This window comes from Channa argus, chromosome 8 (genome assembly GCF_033026475.1).
Source record: "Channa argus isolate prfri chromosome 8, Channa argus male v1.0, whole genome shotgun sequence".
Classification (NCBI taxonomy): Eukaryota; Metazoa; Chordata; class Actinopteri; order Anabantiformes; family Channidae; genus Channa; species Channa argus.
The window spans coordinates 25,130,567-25,154,159 of record NC_090204.1 but is presented as its reverse complement, the minus strand read 5'-3'; the positions used below and the strand labels follow the sequence as shown (position 1 = coordinate 25,154,159).

The 23,593-nt window shown below is 40.9% G+C and overlaps 1 protein-coding gene across 2 annotated transcripts; it reads left to right on the top strand.

The window, feature by feature from the left end:
* Positions 1-202: 202 nt before the first annotated feature.
* On the top strand, positions 203-23,432 carry adcyap1r1b (adenylate cyclase activating polypeptide 1b (pituitary) receptor type I). Of its 2 annotated transcripts, none has more exons than XM_067513216.1 (14): positions 203-569; positions 9,836-9,984; positions 13,899-14,001; positions 14,379-14,492; positions 15,006-15,109; positions 15,189-15,286; positions 16,230-16,356; positions 16,451-16,604; positions 16,699-16,759; positions 16,846-16,915; positions 17,005-17,096; positions 17,831-17,960; positions 18,284-18,325; positions 18,678-19,003. In XM_067513216.1, the coding sequence occupies exons 2-14, from the start codon at positions 9,925-9,927 to the stop codon at positions 18,864-18,866; spliced, it is 1,344 nt and encodes a 447-aa protein (XP_067369317.1). In that variant the 5' UTR covers positions 203-569; positions 9,836-9,924; the 3' UTR covers positions 18,867-19,003. The 2 variants fall into 2 exon arrangements, with proteins under 2 accessions (XP_067369317.1, XP_067369316.1); XM_067513215.1 differs by having other exon boundaries at positions 209-569; positions 18,665-23,432.
* The last annotated feature ends 161 nt before the right edge of the window (positions 23,433-23,593 follow it).

Genomic DNA, 23,593 nt, shown 5'->3' with positions numbered 1-23,593 from the left:
CAGCCACTTGATGTTATGAGAACAGACCAAATGGTCCGGACAAACATGCCAAACGAAGAATTACATGGACACACGTACACTCACATACTTGCTGCATGTTCCACCACATCCCATCTCCATAGTTTTCTCTGCTGAATGTGGAATGACTGGTTTACTTAACATAACAAGTTTGCCCCTGTCGATCATGCAAAAGTGGGTTTTTGTTTGAAAAAGAAGGAGAGAGAGAAGGGAGAGAGACCGAGAGAGGGGAGAGAGATACTTGAAATGCTCGGTACATTCTTGTGTGGAGGGCGACGCGAGCAGCGGAATTGTTGGGAACGACACTCACTCACAATGCAGCTCTTATCGCGCTCCGGAGAGGAAATCCTGGCGTTTGTTTAGTTTCTGCTGCAATAAAAGCGAGATCACTGCATTATTGGTGGGAACCTTAATCATTTCAACATTTCGCTGGAGGTTGTGGTGCCTGCAGCCACCGGAGAGTCTGTTTGTTCCCCTGCGGAGTGCGCAGCGGTGAATCAGCCCAGAGAATCCACAGCGCATGAGTTGATTTGTAGAGCGTCGATACGATGGTAAGATTTAACAAACTGGAATGAATAAAACAGCACGTTTTGCAGGAATGTCTTGAAAAATGTGTGGTGATGCATGTGAGGGAGGACAACGGAAACGAGCACGCCGGGATCCTGCGGTATGTGTCGGTTGAGCTCAGTCAGGAGCAGCTTTCCTGCACTGGCTGCTCACACCGGGAACGTTTGCATCGGATTCGCAGTGATCCAGTGTGGGGACCAAACAAGCTGACTGATACACACAGCGTGCAGATCAGCCACAACATTAATACCACCTGGTGGCTTCATTATTTTGGTGGACAGGGGGTCAGCGTGGGCAGTCTGGCTGGTCTGCGTCTTTGCAGCCCTAAAGTCGCGATGCGATACACCAGGTAGTAATGTTGTGGCCGATCGGTGTAGTTCACCATGTACAAGCGGAGGCTCAACCTTTAAGTGTGTTTAGGTGGCAGGTGCTGAATAACGTGAAGGTGTGAATCAGGGCAACTCCAGATCTGATGCGTAAAAATGATGCTAGAGTCAGTGTTGAATGCGGCTTGAGGGAGACGCCACTTTACTATTACATGTAGGTCGTTAAATCCATCATTACTACAGCACTGGGTCCACACACACAGCACGACTGCACTAAAAGGGCTTTTCCAGGAATTCGGTTACAGAACATCACCGTCCTTAAAGTACATATTCTTTATGTGAGGCTGCGGTGTTCACTCTCTTTTAAGCATGTTCCTGAAGAGCTATATGATCTGTAGGTTCCAGGCCGTGAGTAGTGAGTGACCTTGTGCTGCATCCTGCTGTCACGGAGTCACAATTGCTGCTTCTCTCCTGTGTGTGGACGGTTTCTGGTGCGTTTGGCGGAGACCTTCATGTTAATGTAGGGCCTTAAAAACACCGTGCGCACCAATTTGTGCATGATCTCGGTAATCGGTGTCTCTCTGGTGTGATGGCCGCAGATTGAAGGATTAAAATAAGGCTCGTGTTGACATCCGTGAACGCTTAGCAGCGCCCTGGTTCAGAGAGTGATGAATGAGTGGTGCATCTGGTCTGAGTACTAATTCAAGAGCAAACAGACGCTATTAGTACAGCCAAGATCAATTCGAGCATTTGTTGTTGAACCACATGAACATCCCAGAGAGTTGTTTATAGGCTATATAAGCTTGTTCATCCACAAAGACAACAGTGTGTTTGTCGAGCTTTTCTGTTTAAATGTACAGTTCACATCTGGCTCACATGTCAAGCAAACCCAGGATCCTGTTTAGTTTAGCCCCATTTATTAGAGACAAACATGTCCAACAATGCATCAGTGAGATATGCTGCCAAATCCTCAGAACATAACTGATGAAATATCAGGGAAGAGTTTTTCAGTGACTCACATTTAAATCCCCAATTAGGCTCATTGTTTTAACCAGCAGAGGACGGAGGAAGAGTAAGGGAGGAAAGGACATCAAGCATCAGGCCCAGACTCATCACGGCAACCTTGTAAGACAGCCAGTATCACAGAGACGAGCGTTGTTCAGTCACTGCAAAGTGATTCTATTAATTATTAAGAGTCAGAATTCTCTGTGATTACTATAAGAATATATACCCTGTGGAGCCACAATTGAACGAAGCTATCAACCAACCAGACAACATTATGACCTCCTGTACAATCTAATCCAATCCAATCCAATGCAGCCTCTGCCGTGAATCCTACTTTTACAACGTTATAATTTCTTGGTTTATATGTCGAAACTGTCAGAAAGGTGCTAATTGACCTCGATAATAAACAAAGACAAAGTGTGTAATGGAGTCGTACTGGAGTGCGTCATAAGAAGAGGTGCTTCTAATGTTTTGGCCATCTCTCATTTTAAATATGGTTTTCGTGGTAAAAAGGTTGAATTGTTATGTTTTAAAGCTACATCGAGTATGAAAATCCACAGTGATAAAAACAAACTAGATCTCTAGCTCAATGTCTAGTGTAATTTTCTATTTTATACAGTTGGGATTAAAAAGATTCCCACTTACGAAACGGTATTGAAAATTTTGAAAGACAACAAGCTCTAGAAAACACTGCTATAAACACTGTATCATACTAAAAAGTACTGTAGTAGTAGTAATCTTATTGCACAAACAGGTTTTGAACATATCAGCTCTGTCTGTGTGATGATAGTAGGCTTCACAGAGTCAGTGCCATCTCTGGTCAGGTGGTGACACAGTCGGGCAGAAGAAAATTCAGTCCCTGATTACTGGTCAATGTTGGAAACCAGAGTAGTCACTGGACTGAGAGGCATCTTCCGCTTCATCGTAACACCCTGCTTTAGTGTCCTTTCTGTGACATGTGGTCATCATACATCATCCTGTCAACCTTTGGCCTGTTGCATTTTGTTTTTGTCACCAAGCAGTGGAGGAAGACCGTTCTATCAAATATGAGATAGTATGTTGTTTTTGTCATTTGAAAAAAAAGATAAGATACATCCTATTGCTTTGTCAGGTTTTTTAGGAGGAAGTTTGGGGTTGACCAGGACTCAAGTCCAGTGCAACAACTTTTATTGTCGTCATGTGAACTCAGTACTTTCTTAAGGTAACGAAAATACTAAGAAAGTACTGTTAAGGAAGTAGTGATTTTTAGAGGCAGACTGCCACTGTTTTACTAACCTAACCCTGATGTGCTTGTGCCATAACCAAATCACTGTGTTTGCACCTTTTAAATCCCACAAGCTTGTGTTTTTAGTCAAAAATGAGTTTAAGACTGGTGCCATCTTGGCTCCATTGTAATGAACAGCAGCCACCATTTTGTCAAACCACAGATTGGAAAGACACTATAAGACAATTAAGATTCTGTAATAAAATAAATATTATCCTAACATTACCAAAGTCCAATAGAAAAATCATCAAAATGCATAGAAACCATTGTTGGAATGTCTCCTAAACATCCATAACATAACCAAAGGCATCAGTGAAAACACTGCGTCTTTAAAGAAACAGTTCCATCTTTCTTCCAAGAATTTCTTTCCATTTTCTCACGGGAGCTCTGAGATGGGATTGATAACTCTCGTAAATATAGAGCCGCCATGAGCAGAGCAAAGAGACTGGAAACTGCTCTGCAGAAGGAAACTAAACTCCCCAGCAATGGTAGAGCTTCCAAATTGGGCAGCGTGAGCTAAAAGCCAACATCCTATAGGCGTCTCGCAGTCACATGGGCTTTTTCTCATGACTAAAGGCCTACGATGACATCTTGGGTTCTCTTCTGCAGCTTCTTTGTCTAGTCCATGAATGCAACTTTAGGCCATAAAAACTGTCAGACAGCTTATAATAATAATAATAATAATAATAATAATGACATGGCTATCTTAACAAAATATGCTGTTACATACAAATGCTAAATTGTGAGTTTTCTGTGTTGATTTTATTTGTTACTTAATAAATCTGGGGGGGGGGTTGAATATGTCTGATTACAACTGTATATACAGTTTGTTCTATTGTTGTAGCTTTATTCCAGAGTTTTTACTGTGTTGGATCTATGTGTTTTAACTTATGACACTTTGAGTCCCATGCAAACACTTTCAGTTTTTTGTTCCTTTTTGGAAACAAACTATTTGGTTAATGAAAATTAAAACACTCACAATTTACCATTTGGTCATTGAAATGATCTCCTGTTATCTCCCAACATATTCATAGGTTTATTCAATGCAAACACTGGACATTGTAATTCTCCATGTTCATCTGAGCAATGAGTGCTGAAAAGGAGGGAACTCTACATACTTTCTCTTATTGCTGTGTACTGCTGTGGAATTCAGTTCAGTAGTCTACACCTCAGCAGAGTGTTGTGAATTGTAGAAAGTGCATTTCATTTCTGTTTGCAGATTGTTTTTTCATTTTCAGCAAATGGAGGTTCGTTTAACACAATACTGCACCCTTGAACACGTCCGTCTGCTGTGCACGGACCATTTGAGCATAGGTCCCTGTCAACAATTAGTAAAATTCAGTCTTCAGTCACAAACTAAAAAGCCATTTTATTTGACTTATAAGTACCAGTGCATCGGAAGCAGCTTTCATAGCATATGCCGCTATATACTGTATCACTTTGGATTGATTTGGGTAGAATCTGGTTTTTGATCTAATCAAAATAATCCTGTAAATTTGACCTGTATTCACTAACCCCTCGTTATGATGATGAGCATTTCTACTTTACGACAGACAGTTTTTGTTTCTGTTCATAATAGTTTTTTCCTCCCCCAGGAGTGAATTTTAGTGGATCTTTCCTTATATGCGCTTTTGAAAAAACTTTAACTTTAACTAACTCCCTGCTGTCGTGGTGTCACTTGGGTCCAAATGCTGTGTTGCTGTGCTGGTTTAACTCAAAATGGATGAATGCTTTGTATTTGGTAACAAGGAGAGAATGTGTAAACAAGAAAAAATAAAACTAATGTAAAACTAAATATCATATCCGTCTCCGATACCTTTCCAATAAAAATTGTACCAGTCTGGACTTCCTTGTGGCAAAGGAATCTATAGAATCATCAAATCATCCCTGAGGGCTTGGACGGTCTTTTCATGAATATAATATCAATGAAGATAATATCTAGTTTATTTTATTTGCCGTTTCCAATTTATCAATATATCTTGAAGCAGTGCCCCCATCAGCAGGTGGCGCCCTCGGTGACCGCCCATATGTTTTATGCCAAGAGCCAGCTCTGCTGGGACATGATCTTCTGTATGTGATCTCTTAAACTTTATATTTTCTGTATTTTTGCCTCATTCTTGTGACTGTAGCTCCCCAGTGAATTGTGGGTAAATCAGGGCATAATAAGAGCCAGGAACCAGGAAATTTGTCATATTCTCCGTCTGTAATACAAGCACCTCCCTCTCCCTTCCAAAAATAATGAAGACTAAGTCATGTTTGCATATATTAATTCCTCCCACAATGCTTTGTGCTATATATAGCACTGGAAACTTGAGACATACTGTGATATTTAGTGGGAATTAGAGGGTCTGGTGCTGGTTTAACACATGATTATTGATAAGATATGATACAGGATTATTCTTTAAGCAGCAAAGCAAATCATCTCTTAAATTGTTATCATTTCTTTGCAGAAAGAAGCAATAGTGTCTGTAAAACGAGACCGGTGAGAGATAGAATGAGAAGAATTAGTGGTTGAAGGTCTTTTTGAGGGTAGAGAGGGATGAGCCAGTGGATGCCTTTACGCTAAGGCCACAGCAGCTGTCAAAGCCTGACCAGAACATGTCCTGAGGTACAGATGAGCTCGCAGGGTTTCTCAGTCTGTTTTTACTGTCTGTAATTTAAAGCTTTCTGTCAGCTGTGCACCAGCATTATAAGTGAGTAATCATTAGGCAATGCTCGCTTGTCTTTTCATGCTTATTCCAGAGAGAAATAATACGTTTTCTCCGGGGAGGATTTCTACTCTTTACACACCCATTCATTTTCTTAAAGGAACCAGTTTTTCCTCTTCTTTTTACCCATCAGGTGCAACCTTACACTGACCCCAAATCCGCATTAATAAACTAATAAACCAACGTATGTGTGTTTGTTGAGTTTGGAGGGTGAACGGAGTGTGTGTTTTTGTAATTATGTGTGTGGAACAAGAAACTTCGCACAGGCTGAAGCGACAGTATTGAATATAAAAGCCGCTGAGACTCATTATGCTATGGATCCCAGCTCAGAGAGGAGTTCGCTAATGTGCATTTAAAACTGTGGTTTATTATAAATACTGTGTGTATCTATATATAAACATAGGTTTACTGTACTATTACAGCAAGTGCTCATTCACAGAGCAACGTACTAGAATCCTGAGGCAGGTTTGTAGGGATCCACTGAACAAACTGGTTAGACACACCTGGTTTCAACGAAAAGCCAATACTGGGCCCCCGAATGCTGTACTTTTATTAATGCAGGTGAGAAGACAGTTTCAGATCACGGCGCTGTCAGGTTCAGTTTATTATGAACACCAAGCTAAACCTATACTGTCTAACAGTCCAAAAAGAGTAAAGCAAAGACTCTCATCAACATATATTTATTGCACAATTAGCTACGAGTTTCCCTTCATCAGTAATAGTTAAACTTTTGCACTAAATTTATTTTTCAATTTTATCTTTTTTTATACACTCCTTGACAAGTTTTGGTCAAGCTTAATTTGCAGTAGTAGTAGTAGTAGTAGTAGTAGTAGTTTTATTTAATGATCATCATTTTATGGTTTAGTTTGCATCCCCCTACATACAATTTTACAAAAAAAAAAAAAGGATGCAAACTATTGCACCCAAATGCAAATACTTGAACATAGTAATATTTTGTTTAAACTATTTTATAGTGGTTTTAAATTTAAATGCAAATTCATTCTTTTCAGAGGCTGAAGTATACTCTGTTTATAAGGTGCATAATTTTATCAAAAGCAATTTACAATGTTGTTTCTCATTCACCCATTAACCCTTAACAGCACAACCCTCCCATCTTGATAATACACCAACCCGCCAAGTCAATCTTTGACTGGTTCCTCATGTTAACGAGCAGCTAGGCCTCACAACAAGCCAGTCAGAATGTTAGCACCACCAAACCAGCTAGCCAACCAAACAGCCTTCTGCTGTCTCCTGTTAGCAGACAGCTAAGCTAGCTAACATGCTGCCTGAGTCCATAAACCTCTTCCATCTCAGTAAGAAGCAGAGAAATAGACAAAAACGAGGAAAAGCTTCAGTTTCTCCACCACTAGTATTAACCACATTAGCCAGGACACAACTTCTTAAGTTTGCTCTTCCTGTGCTGCACTTACCTTTGCTTGGTCCTACAGTCAAACACATTCCTTCTAATCCACAGGAAATTGATCCAGTTCTTCTTGTGTAGTTTTGGGCAGCTAACATCCTCTGGACTTTGTCTTGTTATTTGCTTACATCCTGTTAATCAGTCCTGGCTTAGCAGCTTTAGGCTCTGGCCTTTTATACCTAACTCACTAAACAACAAATCCTCTGGGCGGGGCTTAACTTCCAGCCCCGCCCCTCTGCAGCTCCACACCTGCTCACCAGCCACTAATCTGGTTTCTAAAGTCCCTCTCTTTAGCTGCCCTGTATCATGCCTGCTCACGTACCTTGTTAAACTGTGAACCTGAGCCTCCTTGGTCCATGAATGGTATTTTAGTGCAGCCGGGGAAATGAAATCCAATTGAATATAATTTTCAGTTGTTGTGGTTCGCACCATCCAGTCATATGTATAAATGTGTATTTTCTATTTTTAAACCTCAGTGGGAGCAGCAGCATTTGGCTGCAAGCAGTTAAGTGTGGGAGGTGTTGCCAGGTCCAGGTAATTTTATTGGACTAATGTCACAATAGTACCAACCACTGCAAACACACTTTGTCCCATTCACTTAAATTGTAAACTGTGAGGGTTAGAAATAGTTCTGCAGGCATCAGTAGGTTTTTGGATTGTTAAAATGTGAATTTTGTTTGTTTATTAGATTTTATTGGTTCACTTTCATGGAAACTGCTTCACTCAGTGTTAAGCTTTGGGCCTGTTTTTCTTCTCCTTCCTTTGTTTCTACACACTCATCCACCTGCCCAACTCCCTGTGTGGCAGGCTGACATCCCATGAGTGTCATGGTGATTTATAAGTTATGTTTTTTTTCCCTCAGAAATGATTTAATGGCAGTTTTTGCTTGAGCAATCACCATGAAATCTTTTCTGTGGAAGAGCATCAGCAGCCATTATTACGGCTTTGGCAAAGCTGCAGACTGCCATTCATGTTGTATCTTGTTCTATGTTTCTTTATGGAGTGTGTGTGTGACTTCTGTGTGTCTACAAAATATGAATAAAGCAACTGTTGTGCAGGGCAGAGATGCATTAATATTCAGAGTGCAAGACACTTTGCATCTACAAGTGTGTGTGTCTACAGTTTCTACTGAAATACAAACAGAAATTTATCTTGAAATGAATTTGTATGACCACCTAAAAACCCCATATATGCTGCAGTCATAGGTCTATTTCCAGTAGAGCATAAGAAGGAGCAAAGGGAGATCCAGTTCCACATGGCCCAGTTCAGATCCAAACTCAGCAGCTCTCTCAGCTGTTGCTCTTGACGACGGCAGGCAGAAGGAGGGGCCTGTTTCTGGCAGGGGTTCGGTGGAGTAGGAATGCCGAGCTGCCAAGCTCCCTCCTGTGGGACCAGGCCCCAGCCCACAGTCCTGCTACTTGGCTTTGCTCATGTGAACCCTGCAGGCCTGCAGAGTTCCAGGAGGACACACAGATGCACATGGGCTGGACAGACCACATGCAGTTTGAAAGGACAATCATTTGATAGACAGCGTCTTTATCTCTGCTGTGTGCATCTTTTATATCTAGATTTAAAGCAGCAGGTGTCATGTCACAGACTGTAAACCTCACTGTGACGGTGAAAGTTTGTTTTCAATCTGATGCATATTTTTCTAATTATTTGATCATTTGCTTAGTTAAATGCAGGGAAATAGTAGAAGAAAACCTTTTTCTGCATGTTTTGGTAGAGATTTCTTACGGTCTAGTAAATTTAAGCAGTGAAAATAATCTGGCCATGCTGAACAATTGTTGATCACTATCTTTGTTTCGGATTCGGATGCAGATGTTGGTGTGAGCACGAATACCTGCTCTACCAGCTTATCCACAGCCAGTCCCTGTTTTGATTAAACGTGTCCACATCTTGTGGTACAGAACTGTTCCTTGTAGAAACCCACTGTAGCAAAGTTAATGCAGCTCCAGGCAACTTGGTCCTGTACCTTCAAAATAAAAGCCTGCCTGCTCACCAGTCAACAACAGCACCGGTAAGAAACAAAAAAGCTCATAGCTTAAGATTATAACTAAATAGAGAACTAAAAGTGAAGTATAGGTACAATTGTTGAATTTATTTTCCTTTTCTCCCCCAACAAACATGAGGAAGGATTTAAAAACTGTTTTTATATCGTTTAATTTAGTTTGTTCCTTATCTCCTTGATTGGACATGATGACCAACTATGTGTTAATAAGAGGCAGTTTTGACATATTAGTCTCCTGTTGCTATTGATGTCATGTTTGTGAGTGAAAGAAGAAGCGTTTTTGACTTTGGAGCAGATTGAAACAGTGAAAGTGTTCAAATCCTGGTCATAAAAACCAATTCTTTCAACAGATATAAGAGTTAAATGGTGATTTTATAAACTTTTTCTGTTGTTACGGTTTCACTGACTGCTTCCAGTTCGAGTTTGTGCTCCAGATATATGAAACATCCTCTGCAGTGTCCTGCAATGTCCTACTGAGATGTGAACTGTAGACGTCTTGTCTCTTGTGTTTTTCAGATCCCAAGGTGAGCCGGCCTCCTGTTGTCTGTGTCCGTGCAGCTGTAAGAGCTCGGGTTTGAAGGAAAGTCTTGACTGACAAACTCAAGATGTCTGCTGCCAACTTCAGCACGCTGCTCCTCGCACTCCTCCTCCTCCTCTTACCCTTAGTAAGATGATTTCTTCTTTTGTTGTAGCTGCACAATGTCTGATGTGTCTTCAGCATCTCTGTGATTGGGTGAATGCAAACCAATGATCCACATGCAAACAGGTTCAGCAACAGGTGGAACTTTGTTTTAATTCATTTATTCAACAATTTTCATGTATTTCTGCAGCCATTCAGATGGTTAAAGTAACCATATGGAGTGTGTGCATCAATAATTCATTGATCAGCGTGTGGCAGGAGCGAAGGATAAGGACGCAGTCTCATTATTTATTCATTGTTTATTCGACATCGTTTCTGTCTGTTCAATCTGTGAGGAAGAAAAAAGCCCCATTTAAAGCTTTCCTCTCCTTTGTCTTCTCAAAAAGCTTCACCTAATTACTTATTGCTGTAGTCAAATGTGTGTCTCCATCCTGCAAGTGTGGTTGAGATTCGTTTGAGCAGTAATGAGTAGCTGACAAGTAGCTCCACTAATTTTCTCAGTATTGCAGTGTATTAACATAAAACAAAAACCTAGATCATGAAAAAGCATCAATCAGCGTTTCTAATTTCAATTGCATCTGTGTCATATTTACACCTGGAGGAGGATGACTGTGTTGCAAATGGCTTATTTTGTTTGTTGCTAAGGGAAACTTGTAGTTATCACCACAACACGAATCTGTGAATCCTGTGAAATGTGACTTAAATACAGCATTAATCTGTGGATTCTGACATGCAGCAACACAGAAAGGTGTTGATTCTGATTCTTGTTCACTGTATCACTATAACATACAACAACATACAATTTATGTTTACTTGATTTGATCAAATGGTATTTTGCCTCCATCTCTTCATAACTAACAGTAGTTTTGTTAATTTGGGTCTAAATCCACAACCATAACCAATCCATGTTAAGTAAATGCCTGAATCTGAAACTAGTCCCTGTGAATGTAACCGAGCGTCAGCTGACACCTCTTTTAGTGGAAAACCTGCGTTGTGAGTAATGTGGAATGAAGTGAGGACAACCACTGTCTTGCCAACCGAAGGGAGTTTATTCTCTCTCATCAGAGTTTTGTGTAAAAGAAAAAAAATCTGTTCATTTGACCTTAGTAAATGTACCTTAAAAAAACTGTTTGCTTCAGTAGCCTAGTTTGAAGACGGAAACATTTTTGTATCACGTTAATGTGCTGTACAGTCCAGAAAATACACATATAATTCCGAATGAACACTAAAACAAACAGCGATCTATTACACAGTACGTTTCAAACATCGTTTACATTTTTGTCTTTTTAAAGCATTTTTTAACATTACAAATACATTGTTCGAAAGAAACAGGTGGATTTCTGGTGAAATATAAATCTGCTACATTAATACACATGCTACACGTGTGCATGTAGTGCTGTGTGTGGTCTTACTTGTTTTAACATATTAACACACCAACTTAGTTGACTGACTCAGTTATACGTGAATTTCTCCTTCTGCCTCACAGTTAGTGGTTCAAATCCATCTGCCTGTGGTCACCTATGTTCTCATGCAGGTTAGGTGAAAGGCTGTCTGTGTGGCCCCATGACGCACTGACAGTCTGTCCAGGTTTCACCCCAGTGACAGCACATAGGAGAAGATCAAGGGATTTACTGCAGGTCGGACAGAATATACAAAGGATGCTGTCTGGCCTTTTATCCACCATCATGCAACTCAGATTACAAATTAAGTTGACAGGCAATAATCTGCATTAGTGGGCAGCGTTTATTACGAAAGAATGAAGGAGGTTTGTAATAAAAAGTAGTAAAAAGCAAGAATGTAGAGATGAAAGAAACTATTAAACACTTTTAAGACAGCTGGTCCACGTTTGACAAATATACTGCAAGTCTGTGTTGGTTCTTTTGAAAACGTCAATCAGTGCAGGTTTCTTTGTTTAGTTTTGTGTTAAACCTCAAACACAGATGCTGTTATCAGCAGGGGAGCTCTGCAGTTATATGACCTATCAGTGCACTGAGGTTTGCCTTTAATGTATCACAGGTGTTTCCAATGATTTTCTTTAAACCTCCTCTCTGGACTGGCATGTGCAGCCTGTGTAAGATTGGCACGAGCTTCCTGTCAGATTTGGTGGTGTACTCATAGCTGCCTCTAATCAGCCACACTACCTGAACACACCTGTAAGTGTATAAGACCTTTTAACAGAGTGCTTTTCTGTACCTGACTGTGAGCCACGAATACTGTTGTAGAAATGAAACACAGGCCTCAGTTTTCACATTGAGCTGTAAATGTTAATTGGCCTGTTTTTGTGCTTGATTTAAAATTACAACCTGCTACTGCACAGCAGCTACGGCCAATGTCAGGTATCAGTAACTCTGTCTGCACTGGTATTGCATCACACTGTGCAACAAAACAGAGCCGATAGATCAGGGGTGGGCAACCCATGCTCCTCAAGCTCTGCAGCCCAGCTTGTGTTCCTACTGTCCCAGCTTCTGATTGACTGAGCACATCTGAACCAGGTAATCAGAAGTGGGTGGGCATTGGTTGCCCAGCCCTGGTCTGTAGACTGATCCAGGGAAGCAGGAATAAACATGCTGCCAGTAGGTTCCATTGGGGCAACTTCATTTCCCTTGAATTTTTCTCCTCAGTTTTTACATAAAATGTTGCGATGGTAAAAAATCTTCTTTGGTCAAACAGGTTTAGCAGAACAAGCTGCAAATACATATTTCTTTAAGTTGTTTTTTTAAAACATTATCTGTAGCTGTTGAATGTCCAGCATTTACTTTTGTTTGGGCATTGATTTGTTGTTTAGCAACCATAAGAATCCAGTGAGAAGCAGGGTACTTTCCTTAACCCTGGATTCTTCAAGCTTCTCTGGATAAAAGATAATCCACTTCAGTCCATCTGTTTCACGGCTATGACAAACACAAAGATGGCAACAAGAAATGATGTTGTAATTCAAAACAATTTTTTTCATTTACTTTTGTGTTTGGAGTTTTATTTTTTCCTTCAAAAGACACTAAAACACTATGCTTTCAGTCAAAACAAGCGAAATTTCATTTTCTTTACCTGTAGAATATTTTTAATCTTAAGAGCAGAAAGAGTCTATGTTGCTTTTGGACAAACCTTCAGAAGTTGGATGAGTTTTGTCCCCTGCTAAAGGTTTTAGAGGTATCTGTGTTAGCACTGTGACTCCAAGTAATATGGCACAAAAGAGTTCAAGATACTGTGGCTACTAACAGAGTCCAGTTTGATGCTGGACTAATGTGCAGCGGACTGAGTCTGGACAAATGCAGTAATGTTTCTGGCTGGAAAACTGCAGCTCAGTCTTAATTGTGTTTTTGACACTTTCAGGCCTTTTGATAGCATTTGGTGTGTTAATGTATAAAATCGAATAATGTTTAACAGCTGAAGACACTAAGGTCCAGTAGTGACCCACCAGCAATTAACACATCTAACTGCTGTTTTAAAAGGGAATAAAATTCACATATATATCACTGTGCTTTGACACCATCCAGCTAGACGACTGCAGTGTGGGTCAGTTAAGAGATTTCGACACGATTCATCCAGTAGACTTGTGGGTACAGACACACACTCGTCCACACGATGCACTAAAGCTGCTGACGTCAGTATACAGACGCAGAACAGCTCCCCAGACAATGCTCATAACGCTGTGACGTCGCGTCTCCCGGACTGACGCCAGCACAGTCACACAACATCATCTTCTTCTTCCCACACAGCCGCTTCCATCACCATCCTCCCACTTGTGGCCCAGCGTCAGCTCAGCACTGTGGCCCATACTTCCTGTGCAGTCGGGTGTTTCTGTCGAAGGTTGGCCTGGTGCCATCCAGTGTGAATGAAGCAAATGAAGCAGCCTTTCACCTTTGGGTCACTCCTCTCTGCTCTCGTGTAGCCTGCAGAAACTTGACTCCCTCTCTCTCTTTTATTTCTCTGTTTGACCTCCAGGTTTCGAGGCAACACGTCCCCACTAACTGTGTGATCAAGAGGGAGGAGGAAAAATGCCAGGAGATGATAGCCTCGGACGACCCTGGGAACGATCCAGATTTTGGTGCGTTTCTCTGAGCCCGTTCTGAGTCTTTAAGCTAGTGAAAATTACAATGACAGCACAGAGGTTAACAACCGCAGAAGATAAATGTACAGATGGTTGGAGAGCAACACAGAAATCCAACCAACAAACAGATCTTGAAGTTTCACGCTGGGCTTTTAGTTCCGCAGACAGGACCAGGCAGAGGCTGTAATTAGCGGCTTCTCATCGTGAGGATCCTGAAAATGAAAAGTAGATCAGTGAGACAGTGAGTGAAAGGCGTCTCTCTGGCTGATGAGATGGATGGATGGAGGCACGATCAGACTGAGAGACACTTTGTGCCACTGCAATGACTCTTCTGGTGCTTTGATTTGACTATTCTCCTCTTTGTGTGTCCTCAGGCTGCATGTGGATGTGGGACAACCTGACGTGCTGGCAGCCGGCCAGAGTCGGTGAGGTGGTCGAAGTCAACTGTCCCGAAATCTTCAATGATTTCATGAGTGAAGAAGACTACGGTCGGTGACTCTTCATTCCCAGTTACAAATAGCTATTGGCTGTTGCAGCCAACAGTGTCAAAAATCTTTCTCTGGTTGCACCAGCCTCTGTCACAGTGATACGACTGTTGTCCCCATGTCTCAGACGCCCTCAAGTTGTGTTTTGCAGTTGAAAAGTGTCTCATCAATGACTTTTGTTTGTGGTCAACCACAACTGTCATAGCAGGAAACTGCCTTTGTGTGAAGTGTAATGTAGGAGCAGATAAACTTACCGAAAACTACAATAACTGGTCAAATTGCCAGGAAGTTGCTGTGATTGGACATTGAAAGATTATGCGGAATACATATTGTATATTTCATACATTTAGACAATTTCCGAATGACCTATTTCTAGCAAATGCATCACTGACTGATTCTGCCTTATACAGTATTATCCCAGTGTTATTGATATGTTTGATATGTCGGCTTATTTTCCACAACTCTACTCCAGCTGCTGGTGAAATACTTCATGACTTGACTGTCCTGTATCCACAGAACCGGGGAAAGTGAGTCGAAACTGCACTGAGTTCGGCTGGTCGGAGGCCTTCCCGCACTACGTGGACGCCTGCGTATATGACGGGGGAAGCAGCAACCACACGGTGGGTTCAGAGCCGAGCTGTCTGCGAGAGCTCTGCCTCTGCTGTTTGCTGAGTGTTCGCTCTGTGTTTCCACCTTCAGGACACGTACTTCGTGTCGGTGAAGGCTCTGTACACCGTGGGCTACAGCACGTCCCTCGTGTCCCTCACCATGGCCATGGTCATCCTGTGCAGATTCAGGTCAGACGTGGTTTCACTGGTTTGGTTCTGGTTTGATGAAGTGGTAGATGTCATTTCTTCCCTCTATTGATTTCTTGGCGTTAACTACTTTCCCCTCGGGGTGTTAGGACATAAGTATTGATCACACGATTCACCTCCTGAGATCAATCATCTAGTTGTTAGATGGTTTACTGTTGAGACACAACACACAGACAGACAAGGTCACAGTTCAATGACAATGTATTTCTATTTTGTTACTTTCACTTTTACCAATTTAATCTCAGAGGAATATTTCTACTTTTTCGTCCATCACATTTATTTGTTACTTTGTGCAGCTGGTGATTATTATAAAATCATAACCCACTATTTATCCATGATACAGATCAACCAGCTGGCACCACACACAAATGTTTGGCTTTTATTTTTTTATGAATTGCTAAATAAATATTGTCATTTTTTTCACATTTGAAAGTTTGTCTAATAAATGCGAACTGGACTTATTTATGTTATTCACAGGATCCATTTAAATAGTATTTACCCATTGAGCTACAGTAGTTTGATTTTACTGTATTTTGTGTTTATTAATCATAATCTGAGTATTAACCAGTTACTATATATAGTTCTCCAGTAAACATAGTGCAGTATATTCGACTGTGAAATCTAGGTAGTGAAGTCAACGTAGCAGAAAATTGAAGCATTCAAGTAGAAATACTTCAAAACTGTAGTCAAGGACAGTATTTAATAATTACTTCACCTTATAGTGAAATATACATTATTTTCTTAGTGGAGCAATTAAACCTACTTGCAGCCCGTATACTAAACCTAAACATCCAGTACTACTACTACTACTACTACTGCTAATAGTGATGCTGTGCTGCCACTGCCACTGGCATCATTATTAGCAGCAGTATAACGATAGTAGCAGTAGTACTCAGGTTGTGTGTTTGTGTGTTTTCTCACACAGGAAGCTGCACTGCACCAGGAACTTCATCCACATGAACCTTTTTGTGTCCTTCATCCTGAGAGCTATTTCTGTCTTCATCAAAGATGGCGTGCTCTACACGGAAAGCGAGCACTGCTTCATTCACACTGTGAGTAACTCAGAGCACTCTGTGGTTTTTAGGTCCGTGCTCTCACTCCTAACGTTCATCCTCTCCTCGTTTTCCTCGTTGTCTCCTCTTGAAGCTGGAATGCCGAGCAGTGATGATATTCTTTCACTACTGCGTCCTCTCCAACTACTTCTGGCTCTTCATTGAGGGTCTGTACCTCTTCACGCTGCTGGTGGAGACCTTCTTCCCTGAGAGAAGATACTTCTACTGGTACATCATCATTGGCTGGGGTGAGAGGTTACTTGATTCTTGTCTGATCAAACCTTAGTAGACGCCGAGTTGTTCATGTTCACATGTTGTTTTGGATGTTTGCTCTTGGAGCAGGAACCCCCACAGTGTGTGTGACCATCTGGGCAGTGCTGAGGGTGCACTTCGATTATGTAGGGTAGGTTCTTACACTTATATAGTTTGTTCCCCTGCTGATGATTGTGTGCATGTGTGCTCTGCTCAGGCTGTTTCATCATCTCTCAGGTGCTGGGACATAAATTACAACCCTGCCATCTGGTGGGTGATAAAAGGACCTGTGCTGGCTTCAATTATGGTACAAAACCTTATCTGACAGTTTGAGCAACTTTTACCAAAGATGCTTGAATTAAAACAAATTTTTACATTCATCACATTTTTTTCCAGATCAACTTTGTGCTCTTCGTTGGCATCATCATCATCCTCGTCCAGAAGCTGCAGTCCCCAGATATCGGTGGCAATGAATCCAGTATTTATCTGTGAGTAACAGTCACTGTGGATGTTTTGAACAGCAAAGTGAAAGTCATATGCAAAAACACTGCATTCATGCTTCATTTAATAGTCTCAGGGGATTTGCTGCTACAAAGTTAGAGTCTGGTGGAAGCGAGTGACAACTCCCACAACTGAAGCCAGTGCAGAAATGAAGGATTTAACAACAGCACTAAGGAGCAAAAAATCCTGGCTGAAATGATTCTCATGTAGAAAAAAACGTAAGTTCTCTACATGAAGCCAAGATTTGAAGGCTTTGAGAACAGAACGGCCATGGATGCTGTTTTTTTTTTCTTTTTGTGCCATGTGTGTTATGTTGTGACAAGGTGATAATCATCTTGTTTTCTCAGGAAAACGACTTGGTTTTCTCACGATAACGAGATCATCTCGTCATCACGAGAACACGAACTTTGCTTTCCCATGAAATTCTCGCTATCCAGACAAAATGAGATAATTATCAATTATCTCTTTATCAAAAGGATAAGAGCACATAAAAAGAAAACAGCATCCATTGCCGTCCTCAACTTTCATTGTTTTAGGGCTTTTAGTAGGTTTTAACATCTGCAGGGCGGCTCTCTTATAGTTGTGCATATCTCAAAAAATTCTTATATATATCGGCCGTGACAGTGGCTCCTGCAAACCGAATGAGTAAAGCGGTGCCTGTGTGTGCTGATTCTAATGAGGACTCACGTGCACTCGTCATTATTTGTGTGTTGTTCGGCAGGAGGTTGGCTCGCTCCACTCTGCTCCTGATTCCTCTGTTCGGGATTCACTACACTGTGTTTGCCTTCTCCCCCGAGAACGTCAGCAAGCGAGAGCGTCTGGTGTTTGAGCTCGGCCTCGGATCCTTCCAGGTGAGCGTTTCTCCATCATGGCCTCAGTTTAGAGAAAGCCCAGCACTAACATCACGGTAAATGCAGCCAGTGGACAGGATTTAAACCCACCAAATAGAACCTCGCAACTTTTTTTTAAAACCTAAGGAAAATCCAGATTAGAAGTCACAGGTTCAACGATTTTGCAACGCAAATCCAGAACAAGTCCAGCTCACTTGTGCACCGTCTTGAATGTCAAGATGTGACGGTAAAAGCACGTATGGTTTTGATTAACTGTTGTTAGATTATCTGAGAAATGTCTGTTGTGAGAGTAAATATGGCAGCAAGTCTTTGTGTCCTCTCAGGGTTTCGTGGTGGCCGTCCTCTACTGCTTCCTGAACGGAGAGGTAAATATGCTATAACACAAGCTTGAATGATTTCACAGAGCAGCATTGCTGATCAAGAGCATTATGTTCTAATAAAGTTTTGTGCTTATTTAAAAATAAAATCCACAAAATATTCTATGTTCCAAACTATGTTTCGTAAATTTCTTTTTGTAAAATACATGTAATTAGTAGTTAATCCGTGTCTGTGCTCTCAGTGTATGTTTAAACATTTTGGGTGTGTGGGAACATTAAAAGCTGAGCCACTGAGCCTTAAGTGCAGTCACAGATAGTTAAAGTGGGACAGAGGGACAGTGAGATTGTCTCTTTCCAGCGAGGTCCATTAATAATGACCTTGTGAAGTATATCCCTCAAGGTGCAATCGGAGATCAAGAGGAAATGGCGCAGCTGGACGGTGAACAGGTACTTTGCTGTGGACCTGAAGCACCGGCATCCTTCACTGGCGAGCAGTGGGGTGAACGGGGGGACGCAGCTGTCCATCCTCAGCAAGAGCAGCTCGCAGATCCGCATGTCCAGCCTGCAGGCCGAGACCCCGGCCACCTGAGCGGCGCCGGCGTCGACGACATCGCCTCGGCAGCTGGACCTGATGCCACCAAAGCTACCAAGCCCACCCTCGTCCCGATGACCAGCCTCACCAACCCCTACCTGGACCCGAACCCATACCCAGAAGAAACCATGATGGAAACCCACCTCAACTCCAGCGACCCGAAAGAGCCTCTAGTCTGACCCGCTTCACCCTGAAATGTCTCGTGCCAAATAATGAACCGGTTTGTGTCCTGACCTTTGACCTGGATCAGTTGCGGCCCGCTGTACCTGAACAGCCCCCAGTGTTTGTGTAGTGCATGTCCGGGCTGAAAGCTGCAGAAGAAGCACGATTATCTCTGTACATATTGTTTTAGTGTTAAAGTTGTCTGTTACAGAAGACCCTGCTGGAAAGCACAGAATCGTTCCAATCTGCCTGAGGACCTTTTTCTTCGGACTCGTTCCTCGAATTGTAGTTTACGCTGTAACACTGCACCATATTCTGCTGTAAACACAGAATCCACAGCTGCCAATTTCACCAAGTTCTATTTAATAGACACAACCTTTGCTGCCCGAATGTAAATATTTGAAAGGGCCGCTGTGTAGATTTTACATATGAAGATGAGTTAACTGGAGGGACACTCAGCCAGTTGTGTTCTATTGTCTGTCACAACCTGAACATAAAGCTGAGTTCACCGTGCCGGGAGGGTCCAATGCAACATACAGCAGCTTTTCCTACTTTAAGCGTTTATTTAGTTACAATCTGTGTCTTGTGGGTGTCCTAACATTAATAAGGTGCAGAGTGTAAATCTGAATGAGGTGCAGATACCCCCACCGGAAAAAGCACTCTTAATGTACAAACAGTGACAGCTCAGTATTATTAACCACTACAGACACAAGCCTGTGTCGACTGTGCAAACTGTGACCGGCGGAAACCATATAATGGCTGCTGAAGACAAGCAGACTGTGGGAAAACTGTCAAAGAGAAGTTTCACCTGGATTTCAGTGTTGAAACTTTATTTTCTACAGTTATGTGAGATGCCAAAAACCAAGGGTGAAGAAAGAAACCAGGGTGAGCTGCTGGACTCCAAAGTGTCTTTGTCACGTGTATGTACAGTGCTGAGGTTTGCCCACTACGACCACAAATCTCCTTTGGAGTCTCGGCCCTGAAACATCAGAGAAGAAGCCTCCTCAGAGCTCAGCGTGCCTGTTAAACAGCCGTTAGTACAGGAAATGTCAAGCAACTTGTGACCAGTCATGACTTCAACAGCATGTACAAGCATTTTGTGTGTGTGTGCTTTTATGCATCTGTGTTACTTTTTTAATAGGAACTCAGTGTTTTAATATGATGTAACGTTTCCTAACTTTTACACTTTTATGTTTAAAAGCTGAGCCTCTCCAGCATTATACTGGTCTGAGCAAAAGCATCACAGCATTCTGTGGATGAAACCTCCACATTATTTCCGTTTTTCTTTCTACATTTGTATTTTTCCCCATCACATTTCGTGGGACCTCTGTCCTTCTGCACTCACTGTTCCTGCTGATGTTTGCTCTCCTCATGCTGAAAACCAAGCCCACTGAGATAAACATCAAGTTTGAGCAGAGCAACTTTTCACTCGCGGGTAATTCTTTCATTCCAAAAGACCAAATATTCGACTCCTCACTGAGTTTTTTGCACGGCCGTATCTTTTTGCAAAGGCTGAGTGAGCTTTGCAACTGATGTCACTTCTGTTTTTTCCTTTGCTTTTGACTCAACCGCCCTCTGAATCCCTAAAAATGTCCCACTCTACTTTGTGTCTCCAAAAGTGCCTTTAAGTACAAAACACTTATTTCCACTTCTGTTGATGATTTTGAAAAAAAGAGATTTCCTTTTTTCATTTTGAAGCGAAACTGCAAAGTAAAGTAAAAAAAAGTGCTTTTATGACATTTGAGGCATAATAAGTACTTTATACCTGGAGGCCTTCAAAGTACTTGAGTACTAAAGATGAGCAGAACATACGACCAATTAGTATTTTTAATAGTTACAGTGTAATAACTCAGTGTACAGTAAACTAAACATGCACAAGATAATATGTAGATTTTAGTTTTCTGACTTCACAGACACATCTTTGATTTTCTCTACAGGAGAGAAATTACTGGAAAACATTTTCATGTACATCAACCCAATTATGGTTCTTTATCCTATTCTTCAACATGTGAACAGCAATTGTAAATGTCCTATAAATTTAATATAAGGACAGAAATGATTTAAAATGAGTCCTGCAAAGCTCAGACCTTAAATTTTTGATCTAATAAAAAGCAAATTTCCTCATTTCAATATTCTACTTTAGGTAAATGTTGAGTTTTTCTCATTAGCAGCTTAGTGTTACACAATTCCCACTGTTTTGTTAATATGAAGGGACATTATGTACGGAGACCTATAAGCGACTAAACTCTAATTTATTTAAAATAAATAGGACAGTAGAATCTATTTTTTCCCATTTTTACTTAAGTCGATTTATTTTAATTTTCACCCACAAAAATACCAACATTTAAAAAAGATTTTTTTAATGTTTCCAAATTTACCACACATTTACTTTTAGGTATCAGAACCACCTTCATTTTAATTATCATTTTAAATTCCCGGGAACCATTTCTAAAAAAAATGAATGTAAAAACATGAGCAATGTTTTATATTGAAAATCTGATTAGCTCAATAGCTCATTTTCAGATAATTAGCAACAATTATACTAATTAATTAAAATAAAAAAAGATAAATGCCAAATATTTAATAGTTCCAGCTTCTCAAATACTTTTCTCTTGTCTCAACCCAGATTTTTTCAGTTTGCTTTTCAAATTGTGACTCTTTAAAGCGACGTTATGGACAGAGTCCTGAAAGTGACTAATTTATTTAAAATAAAAAGGTCGAACAGGTCAGTTTGAGTCTTATTAATGCAATCATTTACTCATTTTCACCCACACGAATACAAACAAATACAAATTGTAAAATTATTAATAAATTATTATTAAGTAATTTTACAATTCAATATAACTCAATCATTTATTTAATATTGTCTAAGTAAGTAAGTGACAAATTCTGTTTTCTAATTTCTTATAGACCAATTAATAAAATGATGAGTAGAAAAACAAAATAACAGGGTAGTGAAGAATAAAGTATTTAGATTCATTATTTTCAGTCTTCACATTATCATCGTCTCCGTTTAGCAGTTTTAGGTCTGTATTACAATGTTTGTCACTTTCAGACTGAAACACTGACCGTGAAATGACGTGACCTTTGTATAAGGTTCACTGATTGACCTCTTTTGACCTGCAAACATCAAAAAGTCCATGCACAGGCAGAGAGAGAAATGAAGGGCTGACCGGAAACTGTACTGTCCTGTTCTGCTGTGTCCGTCTCCAGTCCGACCTGCAATAACAGTGCGGATCCAACAGCAGCCATAAGGGGGCCCCGCTTCATCGTCTGATGTTGGGGGAAAGGGCTGGACGGACACCACCTCTGCTCTGGTTCAGTTAAACGTTCACTCGAGTCCATTGTAAACATTAAGACAATCTCACCAGATTTTGTTCATGTATTTACGAATGACTTCCTTCAGCATTAATGTGGGAGCTACGGGAGCCTTATACTTTGTTGATGTCAGACAAAGATGTTGCTATTATTATTATTATTATTATTATTATTATTATTATAAGAATAAAGAATAATTTGAACATGTTGTTTTGAGCTATGAAGTAGTTGAAGTGTTCGACAGGTATTTGCCAACTGTTGTGACAAAAAAAACCCTGCAGTTTAAAATGTGCCAAACTGAAACAAGCTGCCAACGTTGTACCTTGTAAATGTGATTCAAAGTAAATAGCTGTCATTTATATAACTTTGCCAGTGATTGTTCCCATATTTTTACTTTAATGGTGATGGTGAAGCCTCCTGTAATGCCTCTGTAATGGGCTGATGCATGCCTGATCTCATTTGAGCAGCAGATGGAATCCTGAGGGAGGGTCGAGCTTTCAGGCCATTACGGGAATCTGAGCTGCGTCCTTGTTTTCGGCAATTAATGAGCTGAAACACAAGAAACGGGATTTCATCTGTGAATGATTTATCCGAGTGCAGCTCGAGTCCCGTCAGGACCCGTCCAGTACTTTTCCTTTGAATGTTGATCTCCCGTGACATGAGGAAAAGTAAAGTGCCATAAAAACTGCTGGACTCTGTGTACTGTTCTTACTGCAAAGCATGACGTGAAATTTGATTCTGGATGTTTTTCTCTGAAGCTTTTTGATGGTGGCGATCTTTACCGGGTTGCCTAATGTGATGCACTTCCCTGTTTGAATCATTTAGAGATGGTGTGTTTGCAGTAACTGATGTCTGAATGTAAAAAGAATTTAAAGCACTACGCTGTGATCCTGCTTCTGTCTGCTCATTAGCTCTTCCTTTTCTTTCGCTGCACAGTGCACTGCTTTGTTTCTGCTGTGAACACAGAGTTTTTTTAAATAAATGTTTCTAACTTGTGTGTTAAGCTTGTAATAATTTGAAGGCTTTTATTACGTCTCCGATGTTCTTAATGTCAATAAACAAGGTGATAAAGAGTGAAAACAATGAATGTTATTGTCAGTGATTTCCTCAAACCTCACATCTTCACAAGTGGTGCACAAATGCTCAGGATCTTCCCCCAACGTCTAATAAATAACCTGTTCATTGTCCACAGTGTAACTATGAAGAGATGCAATGCAAAGAGCAAAGCCAGAACACAACACGAA